Source organism: Hypomesus transpacificus, chromosome 23, assembly GCF_021917145.1.
Source record: "Hypomesus transpacificus isolate Combined female chromosome 23, fHypTra1, whole genome shotgun sequence".
NCBI classification, from domain to species: Eukaryota; Metazoa; Chordata; class Actinopteri; order Osmeriformes; family Osmeridae; genus Hypomesus; species Hypomesus transpacificus.
The window spans coordinates 18,431,847-18,458,306 of record NC_061082.1 but is presented as its reverse complement, the minus strand read 5'-3'; the positions used below and the strand labels follow the sequence as shown (position 1 = coordinate 18,458,306).

Here is a 26,460-nt window from a genome sequence, read left to right as displayed (position 1 = left end):
CAAACGTGGCATGAAATATTGGGTCATTGTATGGTGGCCCTGAAGTGCAAACCACACCCCCTAATATGAGTACATCCCCCAAATGAAAACACCCCCCCCCAATACGAGTCAACTCCCCCCAAATCGGATGACTTGTTCACCTCCCCCCAATACAAAAACACGCTCCCCCAAATGGAAAACGACATTACATTAACTGAAAAAAACACATTGGCGCACATACCCAAACACATACCCAAATACATGTCTTGGTGCACGTAACTCTGTCAGACTATGGCATTTTGTACTTCTGTCGATCAATTTCTTATTTCTTGTTAGTTAGCCTACTGCATCCAATCAGCGCTAAAGTGTAGTACATACCCTTTCCGTTCAGAGTTAATGTAATGTGTTTTTGAGTTACGTTTAAGTTATGTTTAGTTAAGGTTTGTGCTCAGCCACCTGACTCCCACAATTTACATTCCCTGCTGTATGACTATGTTTAGTCTATGTTCTGCACCCCTCTGTCACCAACCGTCTCTGGAGGAGAAGATTCCTCACTGAATTGCTTCTCCCAAGGTTTCTTCCATTTTTTCTCCTCTAGTGAGTTTTTCTGGGAGATTTCCTTGTCTTCCTTGAGGGTTTAGGTTGGTTGGGGGCAGCTCTATGGGTGTATGTGAAGCCCTTTGTGACATTGCTTGTAAAAAAGCTATATAAATACATTTTGATTTGATTTACACATATGCAAGTCAACACACACACACCACACAGTGGTGTACTACATTCTCCTCCACTCACACTTACAAACAGTATATTTACATATACAGTAGCTACACTGATACAAACACATTTACACATATTCACAGTGTACATTCTTTATCTTTTGCTCCATCTCTCTCTCTCCTTCCCGCCAAGATTCAAGATCTCAAGTGTGAGTCAACACACCTTAACCAGGATCAAATCCTTACCCTCTCTCCTCCTCACCCCCTGTCTCCTTTACCTCCTCTCTCCTCTCCTCCTTCCCCTCTCTCCTCCTCACCCCCTGTCTCCTTTACCTCCTCTCTCCTCCTCTCCTCCTCCCCCTCTCTCCTCCTCACCCCCTGTCTCCTTTACCTCCTCTCGCCTCCTCTCCTCCTCCCCCTCTCTCCTCCTCACCCCCTGTCTCCTTTACCTCCTCTCTCCTCTCCTCCTCCCCCTCTCTCCTCCTCACCCCCTGTCTCCTTTACCTCCTCTCGCCTCCTCTCCTCCTCCCCCTCTCTCCTCCTCACCCCCTGTCTCCTTTACCTCCTCTCGCCTCCTCTCCTCCTCCCCCTCTCTCCTCCTCACCCCCTGTCTCCTTTACCTCCTCTCTCCTCTCCTCCTCCCCCTCTCTCCTCCTCACCCCCTGTCTCCTTTACCTCCTCTCTCCTCTCCTCCTCCCCCTCTCTCCTCCTCACCCCCTGTCTCCTTTACCTCCTCTCTCCTCCTCCCCCTCTCTCCTCCTCACCCCCTGTCTCCTTTACCTCCTCTCTCCTCCTCTACTCCTCCCCCTCTCTCCTTTTAACCTCTGCCTTTCTCCCATTCTGTTTGGGCATGCATGCACCCTTACATAAGAAATGTTCAGTAATAAGACTCCAAACAGGATCAACTGGTCCAAAAATAAGTGTGTGTTGGTGTATGTATGTGGGTGTGACACATTCAAATATGTACTGTATGTTCCATGAACAGTACCAATAACAACAGCAGTAAGAGCAGTCTTTAATGTTGGGACCAGATGAGTACAAGGCAGCACTACAGGTGATCAGACGGTCAGCATTACTGTCAGACACACACAGAACCTGCTGGAGCACAGAGAGGAGGCTGATGGTGAAACCAGAGTTTTATAAAGGTCAGTAGAAGATGTTTATTTATATGTTGGAGAGTGAAGGTCAAGGATTTACTGTCAGTCCAGGATAGGTTATGATTAAGTTACAGTTTTTTACAATCGCTATGATTTTTTTTCAATACTTCTGGCAAGTTTCCTAAACTCTTAACGCACCAAGACACCTACGACACACAATTGGCAAAACGGCTAATTTCATGCTCAAAATCACACATTGTAAACTAAACTCAAACACTAATTGTCATAACACAAAAATACACTAAACATTACACCATGTCACACCAAAACACTAACACACGTTCTCTTTCCATAGGAACATTAAGTCATTTAGTGCAGTTTGATAGAGTGGAGTTTGTAGTCTTCTCTGTTGTCTTCTGTTGTCTTATGTCAGTATGAGGTAAATGACTGAGGTACTGAATACATTCTAACTGAGTTTTTTTCATCATAGTGGTGTGTTATAAAAGAGGATATACAGTTAATTTCCCTTCCTCTCTTAAGGTCACAGGTCTACAGGTCTGGCTTAAAAATCCTTCTAATCTGACCCTGAGAAGAGAAGTTCTGACTTTGAGAGAGAGGAGGGGGCACTGCGTCTAAAACAAGTCTTTCTGGGGAACTTGACATGGACACCAAAGCTAGGAGGTAAGATGAGAATCCAGACCTGTTCATGACTGTTCTCCATCTCAGAGCTCAGCAGTGATATTATGACATCATCATTAGTCAGAATAAATGAGAGACTGAAGGTCTGTCTCTGTTGTGTTGAAGCCCAATCCAGCAGGAGACACCAGCCTGTGGTAGGTCTATGGGTGTACCTATCAATTTCAGTGCTGCAGGAGGACCTTATACTGTAATGAGGTAGGTACTGACCTCTGCTGGGATTCAATGTTATGTGATGTCAATGGTGTGAAGAAGCCGTCTGTACTGGGACTCAATATTCCTATATTATAATATATTTGTCTTATAGTTTCCATGTGATTATAGTGATAGTGTTTGAAAGTATTTGGGCCAATATGAATCAATGCAACATTACTTATTCATGTCAGAGCACAACCTGCCAGCCTCAATCCCTACTGTTTATTGGGTGTGCTCAAGCCTTCGGCGAGAGCACAACCATTTTTCTCTCTGATATATATTTGTATCATTATAATTTTTATTTATTTTCCCACCCCTAAGGATGCCTCAATATTTTACAACGGCGTATTAGGGCCGGGTAGGAAAAATGTTAAAAAAGGACCCGGAGGAGGGGTGGGGGTTTAATATTCTGAGTGTTAAGTCGTAAATTTGCGAGATAAAAGTCTGAGATTCTCGGAACTTATAAAGTCACACATTTACGAGAAAAAACTAGTAAATTTGCGTGAAAAAAGTCGGAGATTCTCAGAGTTTATAAAGTCACAATTTGCTAGAAAAAAACTAGTAGTTTGGCGAGAAAAAAACTTGGAGATTCTCCTACAGTCGAAAATATGTATCCGTTGTATTGTAGTTCCTGATGCACAAATGTTATCACCTCATCCAAGTAAGTATGATGTTTCCTTCTGAGTAGGCCCAAATCATGTCAATGTCTTTTCATGGTCAGAATAATGCTTATTACAACCTGGTTATTCTGGGCTAAAATCAGGAGTAGCCTATATTTCCTTATTGCTAAATCCTATTGAAAAGTATAATTCTGACTTTTTTCTCGCAAATTTGTGACTTTATAAACTGGGAGAATGTCCAACTTTTTTCTTGCAAATTTATGATTTTAATCTTGGAATATTACCCCCCTCCTCAGGCTACGATTTTTTTTACCTACTGGCCCTAATACGCTGTCGTAATATTTGGACAACATAGACAACGTTGATGTCAAAGTTCGTCTTGGTAACGCTTGAGTTGCTTGTATTTTTATTTACGTTCCGTTGCATGGTTTAGTTGAAATTACGTTTTAGTGGCGAAAAGTTAAGCTAACGGTGGCTAACTTGCTAGTCACAGTCACTGACATTACTAACATCACTAACGGGGCGTTCACACTGCAGCGTTTTTTACGGCTCTGCACTGCTGGCCTTCCCACAGTGCACCACCCTCGGGGGCGTGTTAGACAGATTAATTCAGAGCTGTAGTTCTTTTAAATCACTGATGTAGTTCGTATAATTTCATGGCAAATGTGCAGACAAATACAACTTTTACACACATTAAGCAAAAATCCAATAAGCTTTCTAGATCTGACATGATCTTATTTACAGCACACAATAGGTTATCTTTTTCCACACTTTTTTTAGGCCGAGTGAAAGATTAAATGCCACCCGCACTATGTAACGGGTCTTTTGCCGGCTGGAAAAAAAGATGCATCAGGCATAAACGTTGACATGTGTAACCTTTTATTATATTACTCGAAATCTCTGTAAATCAATCGCTAGATTATGACTTGCCACTACACATTCACTGTATGGATAGCGAGTGGCTACCAGCCAGCATTTCAGCGTTGAATGTCAATCGTGTGCCGGGTGAGCTAGCTAGACTATGCAGCTAGCACAGAAGAAAGTTACTTCATGTGAAGAAAATGAATTAAAGTACAAAATACACACCAGGGACGCCGACAACCTCAGCAATTCTGCGCCAGGCATCATTCTTTTTGTTTACGTCTATGTAATCGAACAAAGACGTATCATACAATACTGGGTATGAAGACACACATACGATGAGTTGCTCTTCCATCTTGAAATTGTCAAACCTAGAAATGTTTACCATGACCAACAGTTGCTACGTTACAAGAAACAAGAAACCAACCCGATTGGCCATCGCTGGCGTTTTCAGACTCCTCATTTACATAAAGTTGAGAAAATCCAACTTTCGCCGCACCGCTCGCCTTCCCACAATGCCCTACGCGAGCGTCAACGCCCCGCTTGCCTTCCCACAATGCCCTACGCGGGCGTCAACGCCTGGTTTCATTGAATGAATGAATTGTAAGCCGATGCCCCGCTCTGCCCGCCCCGCTGCAGTGTGAACGCACCGTAACGTTGCGAAAACACCTTACATTAATTAACCGTCCGGCACCACCAGCAGAGGGCGCCGGGGGGGGTGCTGTTGAAATATTTTGCCTAGGGCGGCGAAGGTAGGCTACTCGCGCCGGCCCTGTTTATAATCTTAAAGTCCAATGTAGACCTTTGCTTTATCATGTAAAATTTATACTAAAACACAGGGTTAGAACTGCTGACTGTAGATACTAAAACTAAGGGTTAGAGCTGCTGACTGTAGATACTAAAGTACCCCTCATCACATCCCTACTAAAACACAGGGTTAGAGCTGCTGACTGTAGATACTAAAACACAGGGTTAGAGCTGCTGACTGTAGATACTAAAGTACCCCTCATCACATCTCTACTAAACACAGGGTTAGAGCTGCTGACTGCCAGCCTAGCTGACATACAGACCATGTGGTAAAGGTTCACAGTGAGAGATACAGAGTAACAACAGGTCTGGAAACCTGCTAGTCTGACTCTGTTAGGTCTTCCCTCAAACAGCCTCCAGCTCCTTCACGCCCTCTACCTGCAGCTCCTTCACAAACACCCACACAACCCCCCTCTCCTGAACGCAACTCCACTCGTAGAACACACTCACCTGAGTACTAGCACCTGTTGTCCCTTAAGCACTCCCTATTTATGCCTCCCATCTGCCCTTGGTGCTTTGTGAGGTATTGTTGTTAGTGATAGCTTTCGGTACCAAGCTGTGCATTAACCTCTTGTGCTCTTGTGTTTTTGACCAGCCTTTTTGACCTGCCTTGGACCTTGTTTGCCGCTGGATGCCTCTACGTGTACCAAACTCTGCCTGGCCTTATGTTTTGTCTTTTGCCAGCTCCTTTTTGTCCGAGTAATAAAAGTGTGCGTTCTGCGCTTGTAGTCTCATAGAGACTGCAGTAGTCCCAGGGGCGTTATTAGACATAAAGCTCTACTGGGGCACAGGCCCCTATTCATATCCCTTTTTTTCTCCCAAGCTTGCTGCGCACAATCCACTACTCGGCTATAGAAACTCCCCTTGCTTAACCCATAGTTCTGGACGCAAGTTTGATATCAACTTTGGCTGGGACATCAATAGTTAATACCAGCACGCACATTTTTTTCCGCATTGATTTGAGCGCAAATACTGTTTTTTGAGCTTCATGTAATATTGTTTTTATGTTTTAGTCAAAATAAGATGATCAGTAGGCCTATCATTTAAAAACTTTCTTTAGTTTTGTAAAGTTTTCTTAGCCTGCCTCAATTCTGACTTGTGTGCCATACTTTTATGTGCGTGCTGCAGTAGCTATTTGGCAACTGCGGGCATCGGTTTGTGTTTTCGGTTAAACTGCTTTGATTTTACAAGCAATGATTGGGATACGGCATACATTCTTTACGGGATTATTAATCTAAATGAATGCACTGAATAATATATTGTTAAAACTCAAACTTTCGATTTTACTGGGGCACAGCAGATTTATACTGGGGTGCGTGCCCTAGTAAAAAGGGTCTAACAACGCCCCTGAGTAGTCCTCAGTCTCCACAGAGTATTTGTTACAGAATACCTCACCTTACTACCACAAGATGGATGCAGCGGAGCTATACACAACAGGAAGAACGAATTGAGGAACTCCTACAAAACCCTGCGACAACCTCGTCTCCGCTAAGTACTCTGGCACCTTCCTTTAATACATACTGTCACCTGGAGGGGTTGGTATGGACGACGGGAAGATCTCGGCCGTACGTGACTGGACTTAACCCCCGAAGCATCAAGAGGTGCAATGGTTCTTGGGGGTTTGCTAACTATTATTGGCGTTTCATACGCAGTTTCAGTTCCCTCAATTGTGTAACCGGTGTAACTTCTGTGTTCTGTAATAAATGTGACCCGTGGACAACTGTTGCTGAGACGTGATATTTATTTCCTGTGTAAGCACACCAACAGAAACAGTTTGGTGAGTCTCCCTTTTGCTAGCTCCACTCTTGATGCTAGCTATGCTCTCAATAAGAGTCATTGTGATCCTGGAGGAAACTAACATCATTCCTAAGTACCGTTGTACTCCCGGAAAAAGTGCGTCTTGAGCCTTTTCTTGAACGTGGGGAGACAGTCAGTGTCTCTGATGGGTGGGGAGGTGGGGAGTTGATTCCACCATTTGGGGGGCAGACATGAGAAAAGCTTGTGTTGGGACCGGGCGCTCTTGAGCGGAATCCTAGCTGAGATCCCCGGATCGGTCGGGGGGAACGACAGGTACAGCTGTGTGTTGTCAGCTTAGCAGTGGTAGGAGAACCCATGGGAGGTGATGATTGGTCCAAGCAATGTGGTGTACAAGGAGAAGAGGAGGGGTCCAAGGACGGAGCCCTGTGGGACACCAGTGGAGAGCTGGCGAGGGCCTGACGGTTTGCCTCCCCAGGAGACCTGGTAGGATCTTCCCGGTAGGTAGGATGAGATCCACTGGAGGGGACCTTACTTCCTATATCTCAACTTCTATCCTCACCTCCTTATATTTCCCTTCCTACTGTATATTTACCCATATTTCTAATAAGTCAAATCTTGGCTGCACCCATCATTTCTGCTGGCAGCGTCAACTTCAAAACAACTGCATTTCCACATACATGAAGTTGGTTTCTACAGAACACAGGCTGACAGACAGACATCAGCATGAGAATGTGTTTAGAGTTTTGCCAAAAGAGTCTGATTCTGTTCGGTCCTGCCTGACTGAACTGGTGCTAAGCTTCATAACTCTGTCTTCCTCCCCCTTTTCTGTCTTCCTCTCTTTCTCTATTTCCTTTTGTATCTCTACCCCTGCTGTAAGGGAGCCCTACAGACAGTGTGACTCCCCTCAGTCTCACCATGTGTCCATCTCTGGGTTCACTTTGTCTCAAATGTTCTCAGATGAAACAACCTCTCTGGTACCTGAACCGGTCAGGTTAGCTCTGTCATCTGTTACAGGGAGGGACATGTTCACAGCAACTGCATTTCCTCATACATGAACATGGTTTCTACAGGACAGAGGCTGACAGACTGATAGACATCAGACATGAGCAGGAGTGATGAGTGACTGGCTGGGTCTCAGAAAGAAGAGATTCATATCAGTTTAAAAACATTCCATTAGTTTCCGAAAAGAGAGGAGAACACTTTTGTAACCATTTAATAATTGATATACAGGATGTAGCAGACATTGGGGACATAGAGAGAGAGAGAGAGATGAAGAGAGGGATAAGAAAGAGAAATGGTTAGAAAAGGGTGGTGGTCCAATCTCAACTTCTCACCTCCCCTATCTCCCCTCCCCGATCTTTCCTTCTCCCCTCTCCTCCTCACTTCACCTATCTCTCATTCTCCTCTCTACCCCCTTCCTCCTCCCCCCTTCCTTTCTCACCTACTGTTAGATCATGCATGTACCCTAGTAAGTTCTAGTAATGACACTCCAAACAGTGAAGGGTTTATGTTTGCATTTTGAATTTTAAGTAATGTATATACACCACCCTAAGTACAGCTTAAAATAAAACAATCTTTTTCCATGTTTGTTCAATGTAATAATTATTGTATATTTACCCATAATTCTAATAAGTCATGGGACCTACAAATCTTGGCAACACACATTATTTCAGCGTCAAGTTCAAAACAACTGCATTTCCTCATACATTAACTTGGTTTCTACAGAACAGAGGCTGACTGACAGACAGACAACAGCAGAAATGCTGTGTAGCCTACAGCTGAGGAGTGGAGATGCCTCTAGAAGAAGAGATTCATATCAGTTTTCTACCGAGCCCCAGACATGACAGCCGAAGAAAAAAAAAAAAAAATCGTTCCCACGAAATACTAAATCGTTCCCACGAAATGCTAATTCGTTCCCACGAAATAGTAATTCGTTCCCACGAAATAGTCATTCGTGGCCACGAAATACTATTTGGGGGATAACGATGTTGCCTAACTATATAGCGGGCAGTGTGGGGCACATAGGCCTTTAGGCTACCCAGAGCACGCTAAAGGTGCAGTCATGGACAGAGCTGATTTGATTGTATTGTATTTTAGGCTGGTGAATGACCGTTGTAAAGTTGGTTTGAAGTTAGATATTCAACAGATATGCTGACGCCCAGTATTGTGTTATTTCAACCGACCTGCCGCTTCTGGCTGCTTTTGGCTGCCTAAACAACGCGTATGTTTAGGGACCGTCAACAAATTACACTTTCAAAAGTCAATAGCTTCTCAACAACATGAAGGAGCGTCAAAATAATGTTAAACTGTTGAAGTTGTATGCATTCATGCTGCACAGCCTTTATTTTGTTCATTTTCATCTCAAGTTAATTAGAAATGTATTCTTTATTCAATATAAACCTCCAAACTTCAGTAGCTATTTGGTCATGTGACCTATAATCCTCAAATTCATTTCAGAGTGTTCACTGACTATGCGTACAGGTTGCACAGCCTTTAGGTTTTTCATTTCTATCTCACATTAATTAAAGCACATTATTGTGAAACCACCACCTCATACCCCCTTTCCACCAAAGTGAACTGGGAGTTAGTTCGGAGCTGGTGCTAGAGCCAGTTCGGAGCTGGTTCAAGAATGGAGCTTACTAAGAACCGGTTTGCTTTTCCACGGGCGAGAGCCACCACAGAGCCACGTCATTACGTCACTGTATGCGTCTCATATTTCACAGCAACGCTAGCACGGTAGCGCCAAACACAACATCAACAATGGCGGACGTCTCGTTGCTGTTGTTGCTCATGGTTTTGCGAACCTACATCGGCATCCAAACACGGCGCATCCGACGTGTTTGTTCAACTCTCCATTTGTATAGACCAATTATCACCCTACGTCACACAACTGTCAAGCAGTCTCAAATGCGCATGTCGGTTGTAAAAGACGAACTTCTCCCTGGTCTATTACACTTGGAATGTCTATCAGGTCATCATATATCTCTGGCCACTGGATTGCAGGGCTTGATATGAACTTTTTGAGGCTCTTGGCCTTTGGACAAATACATTTACGTTTCACTTGTCTATGCACAAAATTCACTTGACCCCGATACCCTTAAATAGCCTGACCAAGTGATCGGCCAAAACTAGCCTGGCTAACGGAGGTCGCTTTCTCAGGCAAATGACGAATTAAACAGGCTTGGTTAAAGAAATCCGAGATGCTGGCTATCTTCATCAGGCTCGTATCTACATTAGGCAGTCCCCCCTGACGTTTCTGGTGTAAAATTGAGTGAATCACAACATTGTGCACAATGCCAGTGAGCGAGTCTGACTGAGGCTAACGTCTAAAGAGTGTAACGGGGACGCAGTCTCACTCAGATTGCTAGTTTGAACAAATCAGAAAAACAATCGCACCAGCTGGCTAAAAGCAGAATTCCCATTTCTCTTGAAAGCTGTCCTTGTCGACTTTTAAATGTAAAATTGATTGTAAAACTGTAAAATTATGAACTTGGTGACATGACGAAGACATGGTTGCCGCTCGACTAAGCGGTCTGTACCGGGCGACATTCTCACAAAAATGTCAAGACTTTCGTGACCCAAATCAAAAATGTTATGGGACAGATCAATGGGTAATCGCTTTCTCTTTTAAATGCTGTCCTCCTCGACCTTTTTGGTCTTTTTGAATCTAACTATTTGTATTATCCGTGTGGTCCTTTTGCCATTAAAAATGCTATCCTTTCCCAGTTTTCTGCAGCCACATGGCGCGCGCATCCCAAATGTTTACATTACAATCGAGAATAATAAAAGTCGGAGAAAATTTACAAATGAGCAGTTTCATCAATAAAATAAGCACATTTTCAGCAACTACCCTGCCCCCTTTTCGATACATTTTCAATCAGATTCTGATTTACCAGTACCGTTTAGCTGAAATATGAATTGTAAAACTTAGAGCAATGGCGGCCAAAGCGTTTTGTTGGTCACGGTAACCCCGCCCCAAGCAGTTCTTTGTTGGTTCGTAAACTAGTCCAACTCCGAAGTGGTGCTCGTTGCGAACCACGTACGAACCACGTACGAACCACTTTTCTGGTTCCCAGTCTGTCGAAAGAGGAAGAACTGGTTCGCGATTAGGCACCGGCTCCGAACCGGCACCCAAAATGCATTAGTGGAAAACGGGTATCAGAGGTTTTTTCCCCATAGGGCTTTTGACTGCATATAATACAATGAAAACAAGGATTGTTCATTTCACCATGACACTGATCTTCGGAGTCTTCATTCACATGCTCTATACTTTTATGTGTTTAGCATGCGATATGCTCAGATTGTTTTTTCATGTTTGACGAGATCACCATCCTCCATTGAAGTGAAAAGTACACACGTGTTGGAACACAGGAAGAGCTTCATCCATGCTTGTACTGTTCAACAAAATTGCAAAGCAACATGTGACATACTCCTTCAGTCCTTTGTCTTGCATCCTTTTACCAAATCCCTCTGAGACAGCTTTTACATTGTGGGCAGAGCAAAGGTGTAAAACTGTGAACTTATGAAGGTCACTGTGGATTTTCTGAATTTCTATGACAATATGGGCTCTTTCAAGATAGGCAGATATAGTCTCCCTGTTAAAGGACAGCAGCACATTATCCATCAGAGCCCAGCTGTAGTCTATCTCTACCTGTCGGACTCTGCACGATGTGCACCTGGAGACCTTTCTGACTGTTTCCATCAACCAATATGTTAATGTTGGTATAGGATGTTCATTGGTGATAAGTTCAGAGATGGGGACAGGTGGCTTATCTTTACCCATACTTAGCAGTACGAGGGCGTAGTACAGAACCCTTTTGTTTTTATTTGGGATCTTTGACACAACACCACCAGTAGCATCAATATGGAGAGTAACTGGTGTGGGTTGTTTAAGATGCTCGACCATACATTTATTGCTACATCCATGTACAGATGGACTCCAAATGGGTCCACCTGCAGGTGCTGAATATAACCACCAGAAGAGACATTGCTGCTGCACTCCTTCATAATGGTCTGTGTGAGCATCAGCTCCAGCAGGACATCATTATGGAGTCTTGTACTTTTTTGCACTTCAGAGGAAATAATTTTCAGAACATCTTTTGTAAGACTCCTGATGATATTACCACCATATAGTTTGTCTTTTGGAGTCTTCCTGAGCTGCTGATAGTAGTAGTTGCTCACACCTTTGTGGATCGATCTGGCAATTTTACCTCTTCTCGGGAGGCTCGCATACCGACATTTTCTTTCCTTTTTTGCACGAGTACCTTCTCCTCATCTCAGCACTTTGATGGTTATGCTTTTTTGTTGTGATTATGAGCCATTGTTTTCTCCTGAACACATAGACAGTTTACATGTCTTAAGTGTGCAAACTGCAGATACATGCAGGTATAGTCACATTCTTTTACAGTAGTCTGTAGCTTTAGACTGGCATTTTTTCTCAGACCGGCCCACCGCAATCGGTCAGACTCTGAGCCACTGCATCTGACAAAAGAAACAGCGGGAGAGGGGCGGAGCCTCTTAAGAGAAGTGAATGGGATATCCCAGTGTCAGCATATAGACAGAACCAATGCCGTCCCTGGTTCAGGGGCCGGTCAATGGGCAATTTATTATTCTTTTTATTGCGTTTTTATTTTACACCGGCCCAAAAGGTGACTCAGCCAGCCGGTTATTTGCCCGGTATGACAGATTACCAGTCCAGGCCTATTTGACTTTACAGTTGGCCTTTGGGTTTTACACCTGACTCCACTTCCTAGGAGTAGAAGAGTTTGGATATGTCACTGTCATTAACACAAATTGTGATTAGATAAGAGAAAGTCTCAGCCTCCAAATGGACATGTACTTTCTTAGTAGTTAAACAGGGCTTTGAAATATACAGGTCACATGACCAAATAGCTATTGAAGTTTGAAATATTCAAAAATTCATCTAAAACAGTGTGAGGTGAAAATGAACAAAATAAAGGCTCTGCAACATGTATGCATAGTCAGTGAACACTGAAATGAATTTGAGGATTATAGGTCACATGACCAAAAAGCTATTGACTTTTGAAGGCTTATTTTGAATAAAGAATAAATTTTTTATACCTTGAGATGAAAATGAACAAAATAAAGGCTGTGCAGCATGAATGCATACATCTTCAACAGTTTAACATTATTTTGACACTCCTAGTTCATGTTGTTGAGAAGCTATTGACTTTTGAAACGTGTAATTTGTTGACGGTACCTAAACATACGCGTTGTTTAGGCAGCCAAAAGCATTAGCTAAGCGGCAGGTCGTAGCGGTGCTAACACCGGTTAAAATAACACAATACTGGGCGTCAGCATATCTTTTGAATATCGAACTTCAAACCAACTTTACCACGGTCATTCACCAGCCTAAAATACAATACAATCAAATCAGCTCTGTCCATGACTGCACCTTTAGCGTGCTCTGGGTAGCCTATATGTGCCCCACACTGCCCGCAATATAGTTAGGCTACATCGTTATCTCCAAAATGGTATTTCGTGGGAACGAATTTGTATTTCGTGGGAACGATTTAGTATTTCGTGGGAATCTTTTTTCGGATGTCATGTCTGGGGCTCCGTAGTTTTCTGTTTAAGTAATACATTCAATCAGTTACAAAAAGAAAAGAGAATGACATTGTAAACATTTAATAATTTATAAATAAAGCAAGTCCAAGTCTTTCTACTTTCTGCAGAAGCTCCCAATGAATGTCACCAACTCTTTATCTCTCTTTCCCCCTTCCCCCCCTCTCTCTCTACGCCCCTCTCTCTGTCTCTCTCTCTCTCTTTCTCTCTCTGTCTCTCTCTCTCTATGTCCCTCTCTATTTGTCTTTCTTTTCCTTTCTCTCCCCCCTTTCTTCAATCCCTATCTGTGTCTTATTCTCCTCCCCACTCTCTCTTTTCTCTTCCTCTCTTTGTCTCTTTCCTTTTGTCTCTTCTGTAAAAGAGCTCTAGAGACAGTGTGACCCCCTTGGGTTTAGGCCACTGAACATTTGATTCAGAGAATGGGGTTTAGTGTTTTAGCAATTGTGAAAAACTGTAAGCATATTACTAACATAGCATTTTTCCATCTACGTAACACAGCTAAAATAAGATATTTCCTCTTAAAGGATGATGCTGAAAACAAATACATGCATTTGTTACATCCCGATTGGATTACTGCAATTTATTATATGGCAACGACAGTACGAGCAGTCTGATTGGCTAATGGGTAGTCATGCCAGCCGCGTATTAACCTCTCATCGCCGGTCCACGGTCTGATATAGATCGTTATTGCCCTCCTCTGACGTCATCTTCAAAATGAGCGATATCGAGGAGTCAGCTGAGTTTACTATCCAGAAGATACTGAAGACATCAACAGCGACGAAGAAATTGTTAACTTTCTAAAAGAGTTGTTATTTGTGTTGGAATTAAACCCATTTTAGCAGAACCGTGTTGTCCGTGTTGCATCAAAAGTAATTGGGTGCTAGGCAACCCCTGAAACACAAGTTGAGAAGACTTGAGAGCTAGCTACAATTAGCCTACCAATTATTTTCATTTACTAAATGAAAAGAGCTAAAAATGCCATATAATAAACAACTTACTAACCTCGACCGTTCGGTCATGCCTCGCTATCGCTCGGTCGATACATTCAAGCCTCAGTTTGATATTTCCCGGCATGACCTCACTCTCGGTTAGTAAGTAGTTAGTATTATTCTCTGGCCTTCCAAGAACCTACATAAAAAATGTCCAACTGGTGCAAAATGCTGCTGCTAGACTACTGACCAGAACCAGAAAGTATGATCATATAACATCTACTCTCGTCTCTCTACACTGGCTCCTTATCCAAGCCAGTGCTGATTTCCACAGGAGTCCTACTACTAACCTACAAATCTCTCCATGGATTATCACCACCATACCTCTCTGGTGTCTTTGCACCCTATCACCCAACCGAGGGGGGCTGGAACATTAAATCCCTTTTTGGTCTCCTAACCCTAACCTGCTGCACTAGTCCACACCTGACCGGTGGGGACCTCGTTCTTACAGTAATAGAACTGCAACTGTTAGTTTCTCCAGGCATTCTCTAATTCCTGCTCTCCTCTCTCTGTTCCCCCTCCACACCTCCCCTGTGGTGTGGGGGGTTTGAGCTGTCAGCACCTGCCTGGTCGTCGGTCTGCCAAAGCTGGACCTGGTCGCCAAGTGGACATCGGTCTCCCTGATGGACAACAGCTAGTTCCTAGTCCCTTCCCTTCCTGTCCATCCACCTGCCTGTGATGCTGCACTGCCTGTGATGCTGCACTGCCTGTGATGCTGCGCTGCCTGTGATGCTGCACTGCCTGTGATGCTGCACTGCCTGTGATGCTGCGCTGATCACTGTCCCCAGCCCTGTGGCTACCTCTGTTTAAACTGACATTTACCAATTTCTTGAATTTATTTTGGATGTTTCATACGCAAATGTTTTAACAGCGGAGATTTTGTGTATTGTTTAGGGTCCTTGCCACCACGATACAAATCGTTATTGCAAATTGAACATGTAACTCGACTTGAATCGCCTTTTTTTGACTGAAAGTAGCCTACTGCCAAACAACACTTTTTCTGATCACGAGTTCCATTTTCACTTTCTGTCAGCGTACTGCATTGAACAGCAAACAAACAAACACCCTCCCGTGATCAACGGCGGCATCATTATGTCAACCAGTGTAGCGCGCGTAGTGCTGGGCGTAGGGTTGGGGTTTGGCCGAAACTGAACCCTGTCAAAAAGCCCAATATTCGGCTAAATCTGAAACGGAATCCTGGATTCGGTGCATTCCTAAAGTCAACACATACAAACACACACACCACACAGTGCTGTACTACATTATCCTCCACTCACACTTACATACAGTATATTTACATATACAGTACACTGACACAAACACATTCACGCATATACACAGTGTACAATCTCTATCTTTTTGTCCATCTCTCTCTCCTTACTGTCAAGACTCTGGTTATGAAAATGGATCTCAAGTGTGAGTCAACACACCTTAACCAGGATCAAATCCTCCCCCTCTCTCCTCACCCTGTCTCCTTTACCTCCTCTCTCCTCCTCTACTCCTCCTCCTCTCTCCTCCTCACCCCCTGTCCCCTTTACCCCCTCTCTCCTCCTCTACGCCTCCCCCTCTCTCCTTTACCTCCTCTCTCCTCCTCTACACCTCCCCATCTCTCCTTCAAACCTCCCATTCTCCCATCCTGTTTTGGCATGCATGCACCCTTACATAAGAAAGTTCCAGTAATAAGACTCCAAACAGGATCAACTGGTCCAAGCATAAGTGTGTGTGTGTGTGTGTGTGTGTGTATGTATGTGGGTGTGACACATTCAAACATGTACTGTATGTTACGTGAACAGTACCAATAACAACAGCAGTAAGAGCAGTCTTTAATGTTGGGATCAGATGAGTACAAGGTAGCACTACAGGTGATCAGACTGTCAGCATTACTGTCAGACACACACAGAACCAGATGGAGCACAGAGAGGAGGCTGATGGTGAAACCAGAGATTTATAAAGGTCAGTAGAAGGGTGTTTATTCATATGTTGGAGAGTGAAGGATTTACTGTCAGTCCAGGATAGGTTATGATTAAGAAAATTAGCATCCCTATCCTGGTCTGATGTCTCATCTTTTCAAATCCTGGACATGTGTTTGTTTATCAGCATAGATCCGAGACTACAATATAACATGATTTCATGTCCATTAAACATGTCTAGTGTGTCTGTAAATGTGATCACAGGCTAACGTATGTTAACCACTACAGTGGTTTAGGACCTCCCACCTGTGTTGATTTACAGGAAGAGGAGGGGCTGTGTTATCAGAAAACAGTGACCAGGGAAGGAGACAGACTATGACATTTGAGAAGCAGAAAACTGTACATGTGTAATCAAGGGTTTAAATGAACATATCAAATGTATATATCCTGTTTAGACTACTTTGGTCCTCTATAGACTGAGGAGCTAGTGTTTACAGCTTTTGATTGTGGGTCAAAGAGATGGCTAGCCTATGACAACCTATTATGACATAAACCTTCATTCAATACACCATCTAGTGTAAACCTGTTCCATGTGTTCCTCTGTGCATCGGTGAATGTTTCATTTGCACTGTGCAAGAGTATCCCGAGCATGAGAAAGACCCTGATCAGAGACAGGGCAGAGAGAGGAGGGTTTTGGCAGGGCAGGTGATCAGAGACAGGGCAGAGAGAGGAGGGTTCTGGCAGGGCAGGTGATCAGAGACAGGGCAGAGAGAGGAGGGTTCTGGCAGGACAGGTGATCAGAGACAGGGCAGAGAGGAGGGTTCTGGCAGGGCAGGTGATCAGAGACAGGGCAGAGAGAGGAGGGTTCTGGCAGGGCAGGTGATCAGAGACAGGACAGAGAGAGGAGGGTTCTGGCAGGGCAGGTGATGTAGGCTGCAGGTGAGGGAGGACAAACATCCAGAGTTACAGTACAGAACACAGTACAGTGATGATCATGTGACAGGGTGACAAGTCATGTTTCTGGAATGATTACAGGTGATTGTACATCAGACTGGCAGAGGTTTTTTATTAATTTAGTAGTCATGAGACTCACAATTCCACCCAACACCCATCATTCCTACTGGTAGCGTCAAGTGAAACTGCATTTCCTCATCCATGACATGGTTTCTACAGAGCCCTGTAGCAGCACAGGACTGGAATGTAGAAATGGGTCAAACCAGATAGATGAGAATCAAACTCAACTCTACAGTGGAGATAGAGGGGGGGAAGGGTGCTGAGTGACAGGAAAATGACATTTTCTTGAAGAATAATTGATAAATACAAAATGTCATTATGATTAATGTGGCAATTAAAATATACATTTCTATATTTCATTTTGAGCACCTTCAGACGGTAGATTGGACTAGCTAGCACTGTCAGCGTAGGGTTAAGTTTAGCTTAGAAACAGCTTTTGTTGCTCCATTAGACTTTTCGTTGTACACTGCTAAATGATTCATTGGCGTGAAGGGTCATGAGTGGCATGATTATATTCATAAGGGACAGGTCATGTTTTTAGTAAATATGACTGTCTCTACATCGACATATATCTTCCCTATAAATATACCCAAAGCAAAGTTACTATTTCAAATCCCAAACTAACCAGGTACCCAGTACTTTGTCATGGGATCCATAACTGCTGGTGCTGCCTGGGCTAAACTACAGGTGTTTCCTCATTCATTACATAGTTTACACAGAACACAGAGGTTGGCAACACAGAAGATAATAGGTAATAGGTAATTTAGTTATTACTGTTACCAAGTTTACAGTTTTTCTGTCAGGATCATCACTGTTCTGTCTGAAAGGAACAGAGAAAGAGAAAGAATAACCTGTCTATATGGTTCAGTCAGGATCATATCTTAGGAGGTCTAGGATGCTTGACTGATATAAATGACCTGAGTGATGTACCAACACCTTGGAAGTGGATATTTGATCAATGCTGGGTTGATGAAGTTGCATTAAACCAGGAAAACAGGATTGAAGGCATCAGTAATATTAGTTAGATGAGTTAGGACAGTCTAGTTCTAGTGGACATACAGTTCTCCTTCTTTAGGTACATTCTTGGTCCTGCCCCTCTCTGCAGTTTCCTAGTGGTGTAACCTTTCCCAGACATGGATTAAGCTTAGTCCTAAACTAAACAAACATTTCTGTGTACATTTCCATTAATAACATTTGTAGGATAGGACTAGACATGAAAAAACTAATGGAGAAGATAGTTTTGGATATTAAAATGAAGTTCATGGAATGGAATAACCCAAAAGAGCCGTGTACCACCAAGATCCATAAGGGCCTTCAAGCTGAGGAGCTGCTTGGGTTTGCATTAGACTAAAGCTACAGAACACCTTTGCCCTCAGCCTTTCTTTCACGGTGCCTGTGATAGTGTCTACATGCCTGTGTGTTAGTGTGTTTTAATATGTAGCAATGTTTTCTTTTCCCTCCCTAGGAAGACTGCTGTTGAGTCTGACCCACGCCCCTCACCCTTCCCAGCCTGCACCTGCAGGTCAACCCCCCTCCCTCGGAGTGGGCGTGGCCACAGGGTGGTCGCTGTAGCTATGAGCTATGAGAGGCGCAGCACAGGTGTGGTTGTGGTGGAGTTTGCGTATCAGTACACAGATAGAAATGGCAGCATCATCTCCATCAAACCTAATGAAGAATACCTCCTCCTGGAGAAGACCAGCGATGAATGGTGGCTTGTCTGCAAGGATGAGAGGACCGAGCCCTTCAACGTCCCCCCCAGGTGTGTCAGGGAACTTCCCAGCAGGTTCCCACTGGACCCTGCTCACCCCCCCAGACCAGAGACCACCAGAGTCCCTGAGCCAAGACAACAACACAAGACACCACAGGTGGGTTTCAGTGTGGGGAACAGGGTCGTACTGAATGTAAAACAACATGGGGGGACAGTGAAATAACAGAAACAGAACCATTCACATAGATTTAGAAGCATTATTAGTTTAGAAATGTGGTGTGCAGAATGATGTGTTACAGCAGTGGACATTGAACTGTTTTAAAGGATGAGACACTGTCCTGAAACATGCTGTACAGATCCTCCCTGAAACAACACAGGGAGCATGTGTACAAGGACAGTGGGTAACACCTGACAAAGTGTTAACATGTGACACTGAGTTTTAATCCATGTCACTTAATATGTGCTTGTGTTTGCTTTTAAAATGCATTGTTAGGTCATCCTATAATATTGAAAATTGTGTTTGAGTGTTTTGGCTTCATGACTGTAGACTGCATCATCTAATGAAGATAGCCTCTAATGATAAAGATAAATTATTCTCTGAACTTTTGAGATCAAACCTCAGTCTGACAGCAGTATTCCAACTTGATCCTGTGACAACTTGCCCCTGTCTCCCTATTATCAATGATTATTAATTTATGAATCATTACTGTGTTTCAGAGGGCTGTCGCTAAAACGAGTCTCTCTGGGGAACATGACATGGACACCAAAGCTAGGAGGTAAGATGAGAATCCAGACCTGTTCATGACTGTTCTCCATCTCAGAACTCAGCAGTGAGATTATGACATCATCATTAGTCAGAATAAATGAGAGACTGAAGGTCTGTCTCTGTGTTGAAGCCCAATCCAACAGAGACCAGCCTCACCTGTACCCAGCTGTGTGTCCATGAAGAGTGACAAGTCTATGGAAGCACCTATCATGTTCAGTGATGGAGGAGGGCCTTCTACTGAGAAAGGGTATGTAGTGACCTCTGCTGGTTAACCCTAAAACAGGGTTAGAGCTGCTGACTGTAGAAACTAAAGTATCCCTCATCACATCCCTACTAAAACACAGGGTTAGAGCTGCTGACTGTAGATACTAAAGTACCCCTCATCACATCCCTACTAAAACACAGGGTTAGAGCTGCTGACTGTAGATACTAAAGTACCCCTCATCACATCCCTACTAAACACAGGGTTAGAGCTGCTGACTGCCAGCCTGGCTGACATACAGACCATGTGGTAAAGGTTCACAGTGAGAGATACAGAGTAACAACAGGTCTGGAAACCTGCCTGTCTGACTCATTCATGTTGACCAACAATATTCAAGCCTGGATCTGACCCTACTGATGAATGACTGCAGCAACACATGTTGGACAGTATGATATATCTGTGGTGTCTACTTTAGTGATTTATGTTTGTAAGACACTTTGTTGTGTTTGTTGACAGTATGAGCCAGCAGAGACCAGCCTCACCTGTACCCAGCTGTGTGTCCATGAAGAGTGACTGGTCTATGAATCAACCTATCGTGTTCAGTGATGGAGGAGGACCTTCTAATGGGAAAGGGTATGTACTGACCAGTGTTGGGTGTAACGCGTTACTGTAATTAAATTACTTATCCACTGAAAAAGTAAAGTAAGGGATTACTGTTCATTTTTAGGTAATTTAATTACAGTTACTTGTAATGTACTTGCGTTACATACTGTAAATGAGTCAAACAGTTCTGTATAAATCAATATTGAATTAAAATCTAAATGTATCGTTTTAGGGTAAAAGTGAAGGGTGCCTCTTTAAAATTGTTAGCTGTAGTGCAGTTGCACGGGAGATGCGAGTTTTTGCTGCATAAGCGCGGGATCTAGCTGTTTGAAGTGGAAGATTTCGGACTCGGCTGCAGCAAGTAGCTCTAGCTGTTTTACTAAATGGAAATATTCCAAGTATTTTACCTTTTTGTCACAGGTTAAAAAAAACATTAATGTCAAGTGCAAGCTATGTCCTGGGGAGAAAAAACGATATGCGGCTGCGGCTAGCACAACCTACTTAAGCACCTCTCAAGGCAGCATCGACGAACAGTTTTGAGTGATCCATGTTCATCATGAAAGTTTGCACAGACTAGGAATTTACTTTGGCATCGACAGATAACATCTCAGCAACACCTATTAAGCAGGCAAAACTTGATTTTACATCGCCAGTGCAGAAAGTGTCTTAAGGTGAGCTTAAAAAAAATATTGCAAACTAGATTGCAGGAGGAGACGCTACTGCTGCGTACTGTAGAATCCTGTGATGTCATGTTAAACATAAAGTTAAGCTTTTGTGTTATGCTCATATTGTTTGGTAACTAAAGATGAAAGAAGGTTACATTTGGTTACAGGTTACAAGTGTTACTAAAATGTTAAGTACTAGTAGGCTATGTTTTAAAAGCTAAAAGGCTAAACTGTTCCAAGTTTGACTTGTGTATTTAATTATTGAAAGACTTTCCTTTCTGTTGTCTATCCAGTCAAGGTTTTTAGGGATTGTAAGAAGTAATGCATTACATTACTTATTGAGTAATTAAATTGCTTTTCAGACAGAGTAATTACAAAAGTAATTTAACTACAATATTGATGAAGTAATTAGTATGTATGATACACTCTTTAGTAGATTATCAGCCCTTGTACATGTGGTTCATGTGTTTAAGTAATGTAATCTCTTGTCCTCAGAGATCAACAGGAGGAGTCTGAGTCAGACCAGAGTCACCATGAGGACTTGTCCTCCATATTCACAGTGAGTTTTGTGTTAATCTAAAGTAAAAACAAGACAGAATCATTTGTATCATATTGTTCTACTGTGTATAGAGTTCCTGGTTCATCTGATATCTTCCCTCTCTGTTTCAGGTGCTTGAGGAAACTGTCATCAAGTTTGTGAAGGAAGAGCTGAAGAGGATGAAGAGGATTCTGAGTTCAGATTTCTCAGAAGGCTTAGAGAGTCAGAGGGAGGACCAGGAAGTGGTGGACCCTGAATATCAGAAGCAGGAGAGCAGTGCCAGAGAGGGAGCTCTGAAGATCACACTGCACGTCCTGAGGAACATGAACCAGAAGGAGCTGGCTGACACTCTGGAGAAAAGTAAGAGACTCCATATTTAGTCTGAGTTGACTGATTGATGGTATATGATGAATGTTAGATAAAGAAAGTTATGAGATTCAGAGTAGCACAATGTTGTGTAGATCTTCCTATGACCTTGTACTATGTGTGAGTATACTAAACTGTTTCATTATTGTGTACCTGATAAATGATCATAGATTTGAAATAGGTTTTGAATTGAATATAGAGGAAACATTGTCAGTTCATATTCTGTGAATAATCAAAACTACGTTTAATAAAAAAACACTCTTAACATGTGTTCTTTGTTTAGACAAGCGTGCTGAGATTTGTCGACAGAAACTCAAATCTGAACTAAGGAAGAAGTTTGAAACTGTGTTCGAGGGCATAGTTGAACAAGGAAACCCAACTCTTCTCAATAAGATCTACACAGATCTCTACATCACAGAGGGTGAGAGTGGAGAGATCAATAAAGAACATGAGGTGAGACAGATTGAGATAGCATCCAGGAAGTCAGCAAGAACAGAAACAGCCATCACATGCAACAACATCTTTAAACCCTCAGCTGGACGAGATACACATATCAGAATTGTTCTGACAAAAGGAGTTGCTGGCATCGGAAAAACTGTCTCTGTGCAGAAGTTCATCACAGATTGGGCTGAGGGACTAGCCAATCAGGAAATCCAGTTCATCTTTCCTTTTCCGTTTCGAGAGCTGAATTTGTTGGATGGAGAAGAGTTCAGTCTGATGGAACTTGTCCATCACTTCTTCTCGGAAACCAGAGAATCAGGAATCTCCAACTACGACAAGTACAACGTTCTGTTTGTCTTTGACGGTCTGGATGAGTGTCGACTGCCCTTAGCCTTCAAAAAGAACAAGAGCTGGTGTGATGTCACAGAGTCCACCTCAGTGGATGTGCTGCTGACCAACCTGATCAGAGGAAAGCTGCTTCCCTCTGCTCTCATCTGGATCACCACTCGACCTGCAGCAGCCAATCAGATCCCTTCTGAGTGTGTTGATCTGGTGACGGAGGTACGAGGGTTCAATGACCCACAGAAGGATGAGTACATCATGAAGAGATGCAGTGATGAGATCCTGGCCAGGAGAATCATCTCACACATCAAGACATCAAGGATCCTCTACATCATGTGCCACATACCAGTCTTCTCTTGGATTACTGTTACTGTCCTTGAACACATGCTGAGAACAGAGAAGAAAGAGAAGATGCCCAAGACCCTGACTGAGATGTACACAACCTTCCTGGTGTTACAGACCAAACAGAAGAAAGTGAAGTATGCTGGGAAAACAGAGACCGATCCACACTGGGATAAAGAGAGCATTCAGAGTATTCTGTCACTGGGAAAACTGGCCTTCCACCAGCTGGAGAAAGGCAACCTGATTTTCTATGAGAAAGACCTGACAGAGTGTGGAATTGATGTCCATGATGCCTCAGTGCACTCAGGAGTGTTCACACAGATCTTCAGGCAGGATGGTAAAGTCTTTCAGGAGAAAGTGTTCTGCTTTGTCCATCTGAGCTTTCAGGAGTTTCTGGCTGCTGTGTTTGTGTTTCTGTCATTCATCAACAACGATGAGAATCTGATGTCTGAGACTCAATCAGCTTCCAGCTCCAAAAAAGTGTTGGCTCTTTTCAGAGAGAAACCAGAAGTCCGATTCTACAAGAGTGCTGTGGACAAGGCCTTGCAGAGTAAGAATGGACACATGGACCTTTTCCTCCGCTTCCTCTTGGGCCTCTCAATGGAGTCCAACCAGACTGACTTACGAGGCCTACTGACTCAGACAAGAGGCAACACGCAGAGCCATGAGAAAACAGTCAAGTACATCAAGGAGAATATCAGAAAGAATATCTCTCCAGAGAGATGCACAAATCTGTTCCACTGTCTGAATGAATTGAATGACCATTCTCTGGTGGAGGAGATCCAACACTACCTGAGCTCAGGAAGTCCCTCCAGTGAGAAGAAGCTCTCATCTACACAGTGGTCAGCTCTGGTATTTGTGTTGATGACTTCAGAAAAGAAGATGGACGTGTTTGACCTGAAGAAATACTCCAGATCAGAGGAAGGTCTTCTGAGGCTGCTGCCAGTGGTCAAAAACTCCAAAACTGCTCTGTATGTATAAGGCATTAGATTTTTTATTATAATATTACAACAGCACATATTGTGATAGTGTTTGATTATCATATGTTCCCATAATACAAAACATGACTCTGATGATGTCTCATGTTCTCCTTATGTTATGTAGGCTGAATGACTGTAACCTCTCAGAACGGTGCTGTGAAGCGCTGGCCTCAGCTCTCCCCTCCTCAGATCTGACAGAGCTGGACTTGAGTAACAACAACCTGGGGGATTCAGGCATGAAGCTGCTCTCTGCTGGACTGGGGAATCCACTCTGCAAGCTGGAAACACTGAGGTCTGTATTCATGTTCAACATGACACAACCAGGGGACAGTGTTGTAGTCATGATCACCTAAACCAAGACCAAGGTGTGTCGAGACCGAGACAAGACTAACACTTTGAGGGGTCGATACCGGGTCAAGACTAAGACCAAGAATGGGCGATACCGAGTCAAGTCCGAGACCAAGTTAGGGCGATATCGGGTCAAGACCAGACCACTCAAAACACACAAACATAACATAACTTTATATTCATCATTAGCTACATAGCTTTAGGTGGCCTGGCTCGTTATCACAAACAAAATCTGCCAAGCAACTTAAACGAAATTTGAAATGCCGGTAAAGGTTTTATGTAGGCCTAGTCCCAGCCAGGTTTGTGTTTTCTTTTGGATGTTATTGTAAACTCTTTGTAGTTCAGGTCTGCATACCTGTTCAACATATCACAACCACAGTTATAATCACACCACACACTGAATCACACACCACACACTGGTTGTAAGTTTGGGGTCTATTAAAGGTACAAGGGGGCCGGACAAAGAATATTCAGGGAAGGCTAGATTTGTCATCCACAAGGCAGAGTCATTCAGGTACAGGGCAGCAGGCAGACTCAGAGTCAGGGCAGGCACGATGTAAGGACCAGGCAGAAAATACTAAAGGAGGTAGAGAAAAACATGCTGGTACTGTAGGCTTGACAAACAAGAAGAACTGACCCCAAACAATAAGTAAGTAAGACTTTATTTATATAGCACTTTTCATACAAGAATTGCAGCTCAAAGTGCTTTTTAAGTGCAGAAAACACAGGGATAAATGAGGGTAGGAAGGTAGATGGGAGACACCTGGAGGGGGTGGAGACAAACATGAGATGGGTGAAACAGAACAGGATGGGACAGGAATATATATAAGACTGCTACTAAGAATACCAATTCATCATGTTATTGTAGATTTATATGGCATTGTGTATTGTATCTCTCTGCTAGTGTACTGTTGTCCGTGTGCTTGACACCACTATCCCTGCATCAAGGGTTGTGTGTCAGAAATAACCAGAAACGTATGCTGTGTGGTATACTGACAGACCTGCTATTGGATATAATATGTAATACTTTCTTGGTGTATTGTACTACTATGACGATTTTGTGAGGAACAGAAGGGTAAGATTTAAGAGGCCACTGCAAATATTACCCTTCTGTTCAACCCTCAAAATGGTCCTTCTCAACTTTTTTTTAAAGGAAAGAAAAAGGTGCACTGCAGGTACAATTTCTGACACAATAGTTTGGTACGATTCCATTTGGGATAAAAGTAGTCAGTCAACCTGAACAGACAGTCCTCTGACTGATCAAACCTTGGTGTTTGAGAGGAAAATGACAGACTGATATTATTTATTTCTACCTCCAGAGGGTAGTAGTGTTGATAATTCTTCTTATAATCATAATAGAAATACCTCAGGATGACCACATGATGTCTTAGTATACGACAAGTACGGTGTTCATTTTAGGACATCCTCAGATCTCAGACTCAATTGTCAGACTTAAACGAAAAGGCGTCAAGTCTCAGACCATAAGTCGTCAGACTCAGGCGACCGGAGGACTACACATGGGTTTACGTTACACGAGTGAACTAGCTTGCAGAAAACAACTATTTTGTATTAGCTATATCAAAAGTAAGTTTTCTTGCTGTACCAGTTAACAGAAACAACACCATGGTATTCATTTTAAAAGCTACTTTAACTAATTCAGAAAGCTAGTCAGCAGCAAAAATTCGGACAAAGTTTAGTTTGAGGGCGTTTTGTCTGAGAATGATGGCGTTTAGTTTGAGGGCGTTTTGTCTGAGAATGATGGCGTTTAGTTGGAGAGCGTTTTGTCTAAGAATGATGGCGTTTGGTTTGAGAGCGTTTTGTCTGAGAATGATGGCGTTTGGTTTGAGAGCGTTTTGTCTGAGAATGACAGAGGTTTTTCTGACGGCGTTTAGTTTGAGGGCGTTTTGTCTGAGAAGGACAGAGGTTTTTCTG

At 43.2% G+C, this 26,460-nt stretch overlaps 1 protein-coding gene and 1 long non-coding RNA gene across 2 annotated transcripts in view; both read left to right on the top strand.

Annotated features, from left to right (window-relative positions):
• The first annotated feature begins 1,674 nt into the window (after positions 1 to 1,674).
• Positions 1,675 to 6,696, top strand: LOC124484963. Its single transcript, XR_006958025.1, has 4 exons — positions 1,675 to 1,840; positions 2,333 to 2,473; positions 2,597 to 2,686; positions 5,567 to 6,696. It is a non-coding gene; the product is annotated as an uncharacterized LOC124484963 (long non-coding RNA).
• Positions 6,697 to 15,894: 9,198 nt separating this feature from the next.
• LOC124484962 overlaps positions 15,895 to 26,460 on the top strand; it is a 47,338-nt gene continuing 36,772 nt past the window's right edge. Inside the window, exons 1-8 of the mRNA XM_047046127.1 lie at positions 15,895 to 16,256; positions 18,693 to 19,092; positions 19,653 to 19,711; positions 19,832 to 19,948; positions 20,420 to 20,536; positions 21,667 to 21,730; positions 21,841 to 22,069; positions 22,359 to 23,053. Of these exons, the coding sequence (XP_046902083.1) occupies positions 18,802 to 19,092; positions 19,653 to 19,711; positions 19,832 to 19,948; positions 20,420 to 20,536; positions 21,667 to 21,730; positions 21,841 to 22,069; positions 22,359 to 23,053 (1,572 nt within the window). The 5' untranslated portion in view covers positions 15,895 to 16,256; positions 18,693 to 18,801. The remainder of the gene's footprint in view (positions 16,257 to 18,692; positions 19,093 to 19,652; positions 19,712 to 19,831; positions 19,949 to 20,419; positions 20,537 to 21,666; positions 21,731 to 21,840; positions 22,070 to 22,358; positions 23,054 to 26,460) is intronic.